Source organism: Hemicordylus capensis, chromosome 2, assembly GCF_027244095.1.
Source record: "Hemicordylus capensis ecotype Gifberg chromosome 2, rHemCap1.1.pri, whole genome shotgun sequence".
Lineage (NCBI taxonomy): Eukaryota > Metazoa > Chordata > Lepidosauria > Squamata > Cordylidae > Hemicordylus > Hemicordylus capensis.
This window is the reverse complement of record NC_069658.1, coordinates 266,145,080-266,157,482: the sequence shown is the minus strand read 5'-3', so window position 1 is coordinate 266,157,482 and position 12,403 is coordinate 266,145,080. Positions and strand designations below refer to the sequence as shown.

Sequence of the window (12,403 nt, the reverse complement as noted above, 5' to 3'; positions counted from 1 at the left end):
AATAGGAGCTTTCTCTCTGCATCATCATCATCAGATGAATATAAATGCACTTCCTTTTCTTACACCATGTTCTCCATTACTTCTGTTTTTACCACGCCCTCTGCAACTAGATCTGGGGCTTAACCTATTGCTTGCCTTTTTGAAGCTATCCCAGAGACAACCACTAGAGCTGCTGGTTGTGGGCCCACCATCACATCTAATTTCTGAACCGACAACCCAAATTTTGTACACATACAAATAAAACTTGCTTATATTTTCATAATTTACTTTGGCTGCAGGATTTGGACTTTCTCAAAATGTCGGCACTGTTGGCCAGCAGGACATTAGCCCTAGCCACTTACCAGAGTGCTGTTGACCCAGTCATGGGTGTGGGGAAGCCAAATCTCCACAGCGACACAGCGGGAGGAAGCGTATGTCTGGGCTGAGAGCAGAACGTGTGTTCGCCTAAATTCTGGGGACAGAGAGAGGAGGACAGGGTCATCAGGGCAGAAAGGGAATGTTCAGCTGGTGGGTAGGAGTTGCTGTAGGCCAGGGCTTCCCAAACCTTGGGTCCCCAAATGTTGTTGGACTACAACTCCCATCATCCCCAGCCACAACGACTGAAAGGATGGTGGGAGTTGCAGTCTAATAACATCTTGGGAACTCCTGTAGGCAAATTCCTTCTGGCTCACCCTCAGTGTTGCCATCGTGTCTCCTGGGCTGCATACCATTCCTCCCACTTCCTCCATTGTGCTTGGCGCCTAACTCAGGCAATTCGACAGGAAAACAAAAGGAATATGTCATTGTGAGACGCTGAACCAATATTCCTTTAGACATGAGCCTTTTCTTCTAAAACAACGCTTGAAATGATCTACTACATGCAATTCAAATCATAAACACAAAAGCATCAAACCAATCTTCAGCAATCCTAAAGAATCCAGAAACTTAGTGCCATCCAAGCCTCATGGTGTTTATGGCTTGTTTAAAATGTGTTAGTAACCGAGTGGCAGAAATGAGGACAGGAGTAAGAAGGGACCTAACGGAGAAGATGTGGACCTGCCAGGACAAATGAGCTGAGCCACAGAGAAGCCAGGAAATCAGCTATTCTAGGCATGGGGAATGGTTAGCATCTCTGTCTCTTTCTCTTCCTCTCTCTCATTACTTAGAGATTGTTTTTCTACACAGTGGCTGACATGACGTGCAGTCCTAATGGTGATGACGGGACTTGCAGCACTGCTCTGGAGACCTGGAGGCAGCACTGCCACCATAAGCCATAACCCCTGCTAACTTAGCAAAGAGGCACCTTTTAACATGGTGATTCTCTTTCTTTAGCGGGAGGAGAGTAACTGGCCCTCTCCACCCCCGGCACAGTACCTCCAGTGACTCTTGCTGGTGTCTATCTTATGTTTCTTTTTAGATTGTGAGCCCTTTGGGGACAGGGATCCATCTTATTTATCTTATTTATTTATTTCTCTGTGTAAACTGCCCTAAGCCATTTTTGGAAGGGCAGTATAGAAATCGAATAAATAAATAAATAAATAAATAAATAAATAAAGCCAGCAGTTGTGCTTGCAGTGGTACCATATTTCTCCCCATTTTTGTGAATGGGAAAACTTGTGGCAGTGCTGCGAGCGCAACCCCCAGTTCCCTCCAGCAGTGCTGCTGCTTGTGAGTCTGCATCAGAGGAGCCACAAGTCCCACCATCACTGTCAGGACTGCGCATCATGTCAGCCAATGCATCCAAAGCAATGAAGCAAACATCAAATGCAAGTAAAACAGATTAATTGAAAAACAAGCAACACTCCTAATGCTTTTTGAAATCAAGACAGCTCAGCAGCCTGCCTAAAGGCAGGGAAATTGTGGGGCTGATGGATCTCCCCCGTTTGCAACAATGGTGGACTGGGGGCCTTGCATTGGGTATATGCCATCCATCTGGCCAGGGGCAGCCATCTTGAAAACATCAAGGCCTCCAAGCCAACTGCAAGACTCAAACAGATTCACACAGGTGAAGGCAGTCTTTCAGGGAACCTGCTATCTGGCCATTAAAGGCCTTAAAAGCCATTGCCAGCATTCTGAAATGGGCATGGAAACAATTAGGCAGTCCACTATATGGAGGCGTATGCCGGACTAAAGCCTGTACATATGGGCCATCCTGTACAGAGGAATCCTGCAAATGTCTCATAGGAACATAGGAAGCTGCCATATACTGAGTCAGACCCAAGGGTGTAGCTAGGGGAGAGGGGGCCTGTGTTCATCCCTCTCTCTGGCGGCCCCCCAGAGTGAGGGAGATAATGAAGAAAATAAGAAAAGATGGAGCTGGAGGGCCCGTGTTCTTTGAACCCTTTCGCTCAATTATAGCTACGCCCCTGGTCAGACCATTGGTCTATCTAGCTCAGTATTGTCTTCACAGACTGGCAGTGGCTTCTCCAAGGTTGCAGGCAGGAATCTCTCTCGGCCCTATCTTGGAGAAGCCAGGGAGGGAATGTGGAACCTGGTTGCTCTTCTCAGAGCAGCTCCATCCCCTGAGGGGAATACTTTGCAGTGCTCACACATCAAGTCTCCCATTCAAATGCAACCAGGGTAGACCCTGCTTCGCTAAGGGGACAAGTCATGCTTTCTATCACAAGACCAGATCTCCTCCCCAGTCTCATACTGGACCAGGGTCAACTTGCATGCAGGGACTCCTGTACCATCTTTCTCACCCAGCAGGCCAAGCTGTAGCGTCACCTGCACACAGGGGAGGCAGTCTTGCTCATGCTTGCACTGAAGCGTGGTACTTGTCTTGAGCTGGGTCAGCTGCAGAGTTGGGGCAGAGGGCCACCCCCGCGGCAGCTGCTGTGGCGCGGGCATTGCTTCGCCAGGGGTGCACACGACATCCCTTTCTGAAAGGAGAGAAAGAAAGAAGGAAATCACCTTGCAGATCTCTCAGTCTCACTGGACTGATGGAGCTGGTTAAGAAACGTACTGAGGGAACACCGCAGTACTAACTGTGTGAAAGGAGGCCAGAATCATAAGAACCTTCAGATGAAAGGTGGTCCCTGCCCTCAATGACAGCTTCCCTCGTGGGGCAAATAGCAGTCATGGAGGGAATATGGATCCGGACCACGGGAGGGCGGGGGGCAAAAGGTTAGCCCTCCCCCTCACAAGTAAGGTTGTATGCCAGCCCTCCTGGATTGGTCTAGATTAGTCTCCTAGACTCAGCATCAACTATTGAAAGCAATCCTGGAGATTTTAATATTGTGAAATATATTGTGGGTTAGGGGTGTGCCCGAACTGGTTTGGAGACCATGCTGGAGGCCTCCGAACCGGTCCGGATCCGAGCCGGTCCGGCGGCTCGGCACGGAGGGGGTTTGTACCTTTAAGGGCGGGGGGTAGTACTTACCCCCCCCCGCCGCTCTTCCCCCTCCGGCGCTGTGTTGTTTTGTAACGTTTCTGGGGCAGCAGCGTTCCTCCCTGCTGCCCCTGCCCCCATCGTTAGCCTGCCAGAGCCTCAGTAAGTAGCACGCATGCGCCCATTCCGGTGCGCATGCGCACTCGCCGCGGAGCGCACGCGGCAGCGGCAGGTGCACACGCGCGCTGGAACGGGCGCATGCATGCTACTTACTGAGGCTTTGGCAAGCTAACGACGGGGGCAGGGGCGGCAGGGAGGAACACTGCCGCCCCAGAAACTTTACAAAAAAACACAGCACTGGAGGGGGAAGAGCGGCGGCGGGGGGGGGGTAAGCACTACCCCCCGCCCTTAAAGGTACAACCCCTCCGTGCCAAACCGGACCGGTTCGGAGGCCATGCACATGCCTATTGTGGGTGGGAATCCAGGAATAGCTTCAATCAGAGTTGATAGTCCTGTTCACAGAACAATCCCAGTCCAGACTGGGGGGCCCTGTGGCTGGCACCATTTAGAAACAGAAACACACAGACACACACAAAGGTCGAGTTCAGACAAAATAAGAAACCATAGGTCACTTCACCTCCGGTTTCCTAACGCAAACATCCAAACTGGCAGTCTCCCCGCAAACTCCATTTTTTCTGTGGTGCCAGCGCTACGTTCGAACACTGGCACCATAGTTTGGGCCCAACGGGACCAGAGTTGAAGGAGGAAGATCCTCCCTCACTCCAGCCCAAATGGCTGTGAGTGCTGTCCTTTTGTCAAGAAGGAAACCCATACAGCCAGCTCCACCACCTCTCTGCAGTATTGCTGACTACAGAGAGGCCCCTCTCCCCAACATCCAAATGCAGACAGGAGAGCAGGGGGAAGGGGTGTAAAACCGCAGATCCATCTTCATTGCCATTAGGACTGCACATTGGATCAGCAGTTCTGTGCTATGTCTGAACCCAGCCACACACTCAGAGGGCCAAATATAAGAGGATAAAGTATTTAAGGTCCTGTCTAATCTGAACCACTGAGTGTTACAAGTAATGCTTGCATGAGGATTTGATAACCATTGTCTGAAGTTTTGAGATTGGGTTTTTGCAAATGAGGAGGAGCTTTCACTGAATCTGGGGCCACTATGGACCAAGAGGCAAGTAATGATGGGCTTTCATGCCCTGCCTTCTCCACCCCACAGTTATTCACATTCACCCAGAATCTTTGCTTCTTGGGTGGTGTGTCACTTGTTCCTGCGCATGTCCAAATCACATGCAAATTCCTACTGACCTGACAAACATTGAACATGTACTTTTAAACCAACAGGCAAACAAAACTGTTCAGGTAGCAAAATAATCCAGCCTGGCTCATTCTCAACAAGCTGGACAGATGGCAGTTTTCAGGCTGGGCTGGGCAGTACATTACCTAAATAAAGAACTGTGACAACAAGAGTAATGATACAAAGGAGAGTGAACACTTACCTAGCAACCGGCAGCCCAGATTCTGTGTAGGAGGACACAAAAGGGACAAGAATCAGGAGCCAGTGAAAACATTGTCAAGAGCAAACCCTTGGTTTCTCCTTCCCACCTTCATCCCGCCACACTGAGACTGCAATACCTGCTATCTCATGGTGTGTGCCAGTTTCTAGTGTGTACCTAATCTGCGATTTTTGCAGATTGCTGAGATGTCCCCTAAATATACCCAGGGGCATATCTACGGTGGGGCAGGCAGGGCGCATGCCCCGGGCACCACTTGAAGGGGGGCGCCATTTTTTTAAATTAATTTTTTTAAAAAATTGCTGCCAAAAACAAAATGTCCACTGTGCATGCTCAAATGGCCTCTGTGGGGCCCTAGGCCATGCCAGACTTCGCAGAGGCCATTTGAGCATGCACAGTGGACATTTTGATTTCAGTGGCCATTTAAAAAAAAAAATTAAAAATGGCCACCACACATGCTCAAATGGTCCCTGTGAGGCCCCAGAGGCCAGTGGGGGGAGGGGGAACCTTTGCAAAAAACAACAACCTGGCCTTTAGGAAGCCCCCAAAGGGGCTACAGGGGTGTGTGTGTGTGTGTGTGTGTGTGTGTGTGTGTGTGTGTGTGTATGTGTGTGTGTGTAAAGTCACTGCACACATATTCAAATTGGCACTATGTACAGAGAATCAGGGCTTGTGAATACTGAGCTGAAGCATATGAGATAAGATTGTATTCATTTGCTCTTACTTTGCTTCTTGTGATAAGTGAGTTAAATGTGATGTCTTAATAATATGGCTATTAATGGTGAGTTTGTCTTTGAATCAGTGTGAAATCCTTAGTATTAAGGCCCACTGGGAGTTTCTTGTTCTCTTTCTCTCATTTTAACTGTCTTTCTGAAAGACTAGAATATATTCCAAGCAGTGACACAGTTTACTCTGCATATCCTTTAATTATTTTCAGAATATCTGGGAAAAGTCAAATTCTCCATTTATTTTTAAAACTTAGGTAAGTGATGCTATAATGCATAGTAGAGAATTAGACAGGCACATCTGTTTAGTTTTCCAAGTACACCTCCACATAATATTTGGGTATTTCATGAGCCCCAGCATACGGAAATTTGTAGTTTTCCAGCATTTTTTGGTCTGGCTACGTCCAATTTAGCAGTGCTAAATTGTTTTTGAAATATTAAAAGATTAATGAGCCTGACTTGTATTTTTCAGCTGAAATTATGGTAAAGTTATCTGAAAGATGGGTGTCAGATGTTTGGACAGGGGGCGCAATTTCAGTGCTTGCCCTAGATCAGGGATTCTCAAACTTGGGTCCTCAGGTGTTATTGGACTTCAGCTCCCATAATCCCCAACCAAAGGCCACTGAGGCTGGGGATTATGGGAGTTGAAGTCCAATAACACCTGAGGACCCAAGTTTGAGAATCCCTGCCCTAGACGCTATTTTCCCTAGATACGCCTCTGAATATACCCACACGTGAACTGGGATATCAGCTTTCTTGCTGTTGTCCCAGATCTGACAACTTTGCTAATATTGTGTTCCAGAAGTTGCAGTATTTGGGAGGTAGCTTTGGATGACACCTTGGAAACCATTTACATTTGTAGTATTTAAAAATAAAGATATACTTCCTAGTGTGTCTGTTACTTTCATGGGAACGGTGGTCGTTTTAGTTGCCCTTCCCACCGACTTGTTCTATGCCACTGGCACATTCTCCCACTATGAAGACCTGAGTGTCTTTGCGAAACAACTGACCAGTACTGGAGGGTATAAAGTCCCTTCCAACATCAAGGAACCACATGCGTTCATCTTACTTCTGAAAAGTCGGGCAGGAGCCTACCCTCCATGAGTTTCTCTAATTTGGGATCATATATATGTGTGTGTGTGTGTGTGTGTGTGTGTGTGTATTGATTAGATTCATATTGATTAGATTTATAGTTTTAATATTTTTAAAGTTTGGTTTTAAATTATTTTAATGTTAATGATTTTAATGTTTAAATGATTTCAGTTGTTTAATTGATTTAATGTTTAAATAAGTTTAATTGTAAACCACCCAGAGACACAAGTTTTAGGCAGTATAGAAATATGTTAAATAAAATTTAAAAATAAAATATCTTGCCCTTCCTAAAGATGCTCAGTTCCTTTATGCTCACAATGACCCTGTGAAGTTGGTTAGGCTGAGATATAGCAACTAGCCCCAAGGTCGTCCCCAGTGAGCTTCATGGCTGAGTGAGGATTTGAACCCAGTTCTGAGAAGAAATGAGTGGTTGCTACTTTTCTGCAAGAACTGGCAGGTGGCGCTGCAAGAAGAATCTGCTCTACATCTGAACAAAGTGTGAATTTATGCTGGGAAGAAGATGGAAATGTGGGGAATGTGAGGAAACCCACACTTGGAACTTGTGCGAAAGCTTCACTTCCTGCAGCTTATTATCGACTGGAAGGATTGCTAGTCAGTCTGGTATTCTTCTAACCATAACACCACACCGGTTCTACTTCATTTAATACAATACCATCAACGCATGTGGTGCTTCCAAGAGTTTCATGGGCCAAAAAGATAGACCCCTTTCCCCAAGGAACTAGCTGTCTATATTTTGTAAACAGAAAGACAACCGAGGAAGAGAAAGGGAGGAACATTCGGGGAGATGAGGAGAGACTTCCACCCAGTGCAGGAGGCAATACAATACAGTATATTGTGAGCCCTTTGGGAACAGGGATCCATCTTATTTATTTATTATTTCTCTGTGTAAACCGCCCTGAGCCATTTTTGGAAGGGCGGTATAGAAATTGAATTATTATTATAGATAGTAGCATCTCAGTAGTGATCTTTTCAGGTCCTGCAGCATCTCTGCAAAGAACATCTTCTCTTGGGGGTCACTCCTGGTTTGGTAGGGTTGCTACTTTATTTTCTGACTCTGCTCCTTTGCTTTGAAGAGCAATCTGACACATTAGCACAAGGGCTCCCAACCTTGGGTCTTCAGATGCTGTTGGCTTACAACTTCCATAATCCACAGCTACAATGGCCAAAGCACATTGTGTTGTAGTCCAACAACATCTGGGGACCCAAGGTTGGGAACCCCTCCATTAGCAGATTAAGCTTTGTTCCTAGAATAGGGAGAAGTGAGGAAAGTGTCATCTGCTAGAGCTTTTACACACAGGGCTTTTAGTTCGAATCTATTCTGGAATGGAGTGTGACAGTCCACATATTAGCTGCATTTACCCCAAAGTCGCTGTGGGCTATCAGGGACCAATACAGACAGGGCTCTGTTTCCCCCTCGAATCAAGGCTGTGCATTCTGGCTTAGCCCGGAGTATGTTCGACTTTTTAAAAAGCCTCTAGTTTCAGCGGCTTTTGTGGTGCTGGTGGGGCTGGGCTTCTGCTATGCCCCACCACTTCTCCCTTGATGTGTGGAGTGGCGATGCTAGAAATTCGGCGTTTTTCAAAACTCATTAAAGGGGAGTTTGACAGGTGTGTTGGGTATGCTCTGCTCTGAGTGATTTGCAATTGTGAGTGCTGGGCAGTGGGGGAGGGTTTGTGGGCAGCAGATTGGTGGAATTCTGTGGAGGGAGTTCAGGAGGGGAGGGGGAGCGAGAAATTCCTGAGTTAAATGCGTATAGCTTTACATATGCAGAAGGGAGACTACAGCTTCAAGGTAGCCTGAGCCCTTTTGGTCTGAGCTGATTCCATTGGCTGCATTTTTCTTCGTGACAGAGAGAAAGCAATGATTTCTACTTTAAACTTCCCTGCCTCTTAAATGGTCTGGGGTGTGGGGGCTGGGAATATGAGATGATGAAGGCAATCACTCACAAAGGCAGGGTTAGGGTTGGCAACTTAGGGACCAACTGCTTGGCAACTTGTCATGCCAGTCAAAGTAACAACAACAACAAAAGTTAGTCTGGTCTGTGACTGCAATAAACTTACTACTACTACTACTACTACAAGAAAAAAGCTCTCTCACCTACCCCTGTGGGATGGGATTGGCTGGAGAAAAAACCCGGAGCAAGAAGTGGGAATGCGCACAGGAAAAAGATCTCCAGATTGCAGAGAGGAGCCCACCCTATGTGAACTGTCCATTTAATCCCCCGAATTAAACATCTGTGAATCTGCTGCAAAGCAGATTCACTCTTCAGATACCCAGAGGCATGAAGCCATGTGCGAATAATTCCCTGCTTGATTTCTGTATTCAGACTGCTGTTACAACCCCGAAAGCAGAACCATAAAAGCAGCCACTATACTGGTTTGGCCTGATTATTTTATTTTTATTTATTTATTTATTTGTTTATCAGACTTGTACACCACCCCAAACCTCTGTCTCTGGGCGGTTAACAATAACAACTAACTGCGCTTCTGACTTGGCATTAGCAGCACAACCTTTTACTCCTGCAATTTCTGTTTCCATGGTCACAGGACACCTCAGCGGTGCCAGGACAAAGGGCTGTCGAAGTCACTGAGTAAACAGCAGCCCAAGACGCCTGGCGTCAGTACCATTATTATGCAACCCCTCCTAGGCCTCCCCTGGGCATTTTTCACACAGAACCTTTAACTTGCTTCTCCTCTAGAATGGAGGGTGTGTATTCACATATCAGGCAGATTTATCCCAAAGTCCATGCCAGCTATCAGGAAGCACTTCACACATTATTCAGGTTTTTCATTGTGTGTTAGAGTGTAGCCCGATTTATATTCAGGGTTTAAAAAAATCCACGTTTGCATCGGATTTTTTAATTTTTTATTTGCAACTTCAAACTCGCAGTAAAGTCTCGTGGTGAAACCTGCTGTGTGAAAGCAACCAGGCAACCCTATCACTTAGGAACATAGGAAACTGCCATATACTGAGTCAGACTATTGGTCTATCTAGCTCAGTATTGTCTTCACAGACTGGCAGCGGCTCTTCCCAGAGCAGTTCCATCCCCTGAGGGGAATATCTTGCAGTGCTCACACATCAAGTCTCCCATTCATAGGCAACCAGGGCAGAACCTGCTTAGCTATGGGGACAAGTCATGCCTGCTACCACAAGACCAGCTCTCCTCTCCTTACTTCTTACATGCACAGGCAAAGATGTGGTGAGCTAGGGAAGGGAAGCCTCTTCCTACACCAGGGGAGGGTTGCCAGCTCTGACTGAAACAATTCTTGGATATCCCACCTCCTCAACTCCACCCCCACATTTTAAATAACAAACCATTGCAATATCCAGGATTACTTTCAATAGTCCTCTAGGGACTGAGCCCAATTCCTGGAGACCCCGGGCCAATCCTGAAGGGCTGGCATCCCTAACCAGGAGGCAAAATACAGAGTTGCATTCCTGCTTCTTCATCCAGCTGACTGTTATGTCACCACCTGCTGCTCCTTTGAGAGTTTTTAGCATTTTAATGCCAGGGTGCCTGATCTGCTGCTGTTTTAAGCATTTCGTTTGGAAATTCTGTGGTCATTCCGATCTGTTGCTGATGGTGAGGGTTTCGTTTTGACTGGGCCACCTGTCATTGGCCGACATCCTGACTAGGATCCTCTACTAAATAAGACATTTTTTAGTACTACTAGCTTGTCCTGTTCATTTCAGTGGGAATTCCATCAAGTAATTTACTCAGCCATTGTTTCTATGGTTTGCAAGCTGCTTTGAAAATGTTTCTTGAGGGGGCAGAAGAGAAAGATGTTAAACAAATAAAGGAGGATGGGACCCCTGTGTACTTTTAATAGGTGCTTGGGAATAGGGATTTGTGCTGGGGTAAAATGTCTTATTTAGAGGTTTAAAAAAGCTGGCCCTGCTCAAATGCTCTCTTCTAGGTAACTCTTAAAAACACAGAAGCCCTGCTGTCCTCTTCTGTAGCTGGCCAGCCGATTCTCAAAGCACCTTAATTGTAATTTTGACTAACAGCAGTGACAGTCCAAGTCATCTTTGTACCTGTGGCAAGTGCCAAAAGCTGCCCCCTCCCTTTTAAAAATTGGTAGTGGTGGCAGGAAACGTGTGAAAGTAGGGGTAGCAAGGGTCTTCTTGCCATCCCACTGGTGCCTCAGTAATTTGCTGCCTGAGGTGACCACCTCCCTTCGCCTCATGGAAGGGCCACCACGGACCAAATGATTAAAGATCTCTAATTCATGTTAAATCAAACATATGCCTCTACTGAGGCGATGTCACGGGAGCCGTCTTGGCCCACTACTTCCCTGCTTGCCAGATAACACCACTTCTCGGAGCTGTCATGGCTTAATTTGACACCTGAAGCTGGTGTGTTATGTTTTTTAAGCAGATAGTAGAGTAGATGTTTCCCTTTCTCATTTCTTGTCTAGAAACCAAATTAATCAGCTGCAAATACCACAATCTCAGGACTAGCTTGTGTCAGAAAACTAGGACGAGCATGCACATGTACTGTTAGATACCGACAGAAAATAGAGAATAATAGAAAGACAATATCTGATTGAAACTTTGAGAGTAGCTGGTTTGACTGTAAGAGAATCTGCCATCCACTACCATGCCAAGGCTCATACAAATCATGCCTACCTGTGAGCAGCTGACAGAGTCCGGAAAAGTTGCAGGCTGAAAGCAGGTGGAAGGCAGGTGCACTAGGATCAATGCCAGGGACAATATCCACATATCTGGAGTAAACTGTGAGCCGGACAATGGCTCTGGTGTCATAACTGGGATGATGAAGACATTGACCCCTCCATATCACAACCTGCCTTTCCACAGAGCAAGTTAGATCCTGTCTGGACAGCACAATTGGGAAGGAACTTAGTAGATGTCCTTGGTTTTCCCCTCCAGTGAGTAGGTTCCCAGCTTTTCCAATCTTGGGAGCTTGTTCAGAGACTGGCAGGCAGGGCAGGGCCGTGTGCCAGGGCTAAGGATCCAAGGAGGAAGAATGGCTAAGGTTCCCTTCTCAAGGGGCAGAAGCAAAAAGATTTGAAGAGCTAAGCATCAAGCAAAGTGCTAGATCTTCTCAACAACTTGTTTGCTGGGGCCTGGCTCAGTTAATGCCCCTCCCTTTCAGCTATTACCAGAGAGATTGCGTCAAAGTGGAGTAAAGGTGGAGAGGGTGTAGCAGGAACTGGAAGTGGGCAGCGGGAAGGGAAAAATCCTGGGCCTAACGCCAAGATCCCAGCTTTAAGGGAGCCCAAAAGGGAAGAGTAGAGACAAATATATAAAGCCAAGTTCAAATCTGGTAGGTTTCCTGAATGTCAACAAAGCAAATCTGAGGTTTTAGAGCATTTGTGAACTTGACCTTCAAAGCTGACAACAGCTTTGTCACTGGGCCTTTTAATTTTTACAAGATTTTGTAACTTGTTTGACTGTAATTTCAGTTTAAAACAATGGAGTTACACACACCCTATGTTAATTAAACCAGTAACTTTAAACTTTTGGAGAGATGAGAACCATTTTAAAACTCAATCAGCAACATAAAACCCACTTTAAACAGGGCAAAAAAGAATGGGTAAAGGTAGGCAATTACTTGCCACTAGCAGAAAATGTTTTAGCTACCTAGAGGTGGATTACCTGTGTCAGGAAAGCTATGTTGCCAATATGGAAAGCAGTGCTTATGGCTACCATACTGCAATCCAAGATGGCTGCTTTGAATTAACATTTTGATCCACATTTCAGCC

The 12,403-nt window shown here is 46.4% G+C and overlaps 1 protein-coding gene across 2 annotated transcripts in view; it reads right to left on the bottom strand.

Annotated features, from left to right (window-relative positions):
- IL17RC (interleukin 17 receptor C) overlaps nt 1-11,737 on the bottom strand; it is a 42,168-nt gene extending 30,431 nt beyond the window's left edge. Inside the window, exons 1-5 of one of the 2 annotated variants that reach the window (XM_053304064.1) lie at nt 11,307-11,737; nt 4,825-4,846; nt 2,682-2,861; nt 672-740; nt 342-451 (exon numbers count right to left, since the gene is read on the bottom strand). In XM_053304064.1, the coding sequence (XP_053160039.1) occupies nt 342-451; nt 672-740; nt 2,682-2,861; nt 4,825-4,846; nt 11,307-11,441 (516 nt within the window). In that variant the 5' untranslated portion in view covers nt 11,442-11,737. The remainder of the gene's footprint in view (nt 1-341; nt 452-671; nt 741-2,681; nt 2,862-4,824; nt 4,847-11,306) is intronic. The other variant, XM_053304065.1, reaches the window with a different exon arrangement.
- Between the last annotated feature and the right edge of the window lie 666 nt (nt 11,738-12,403).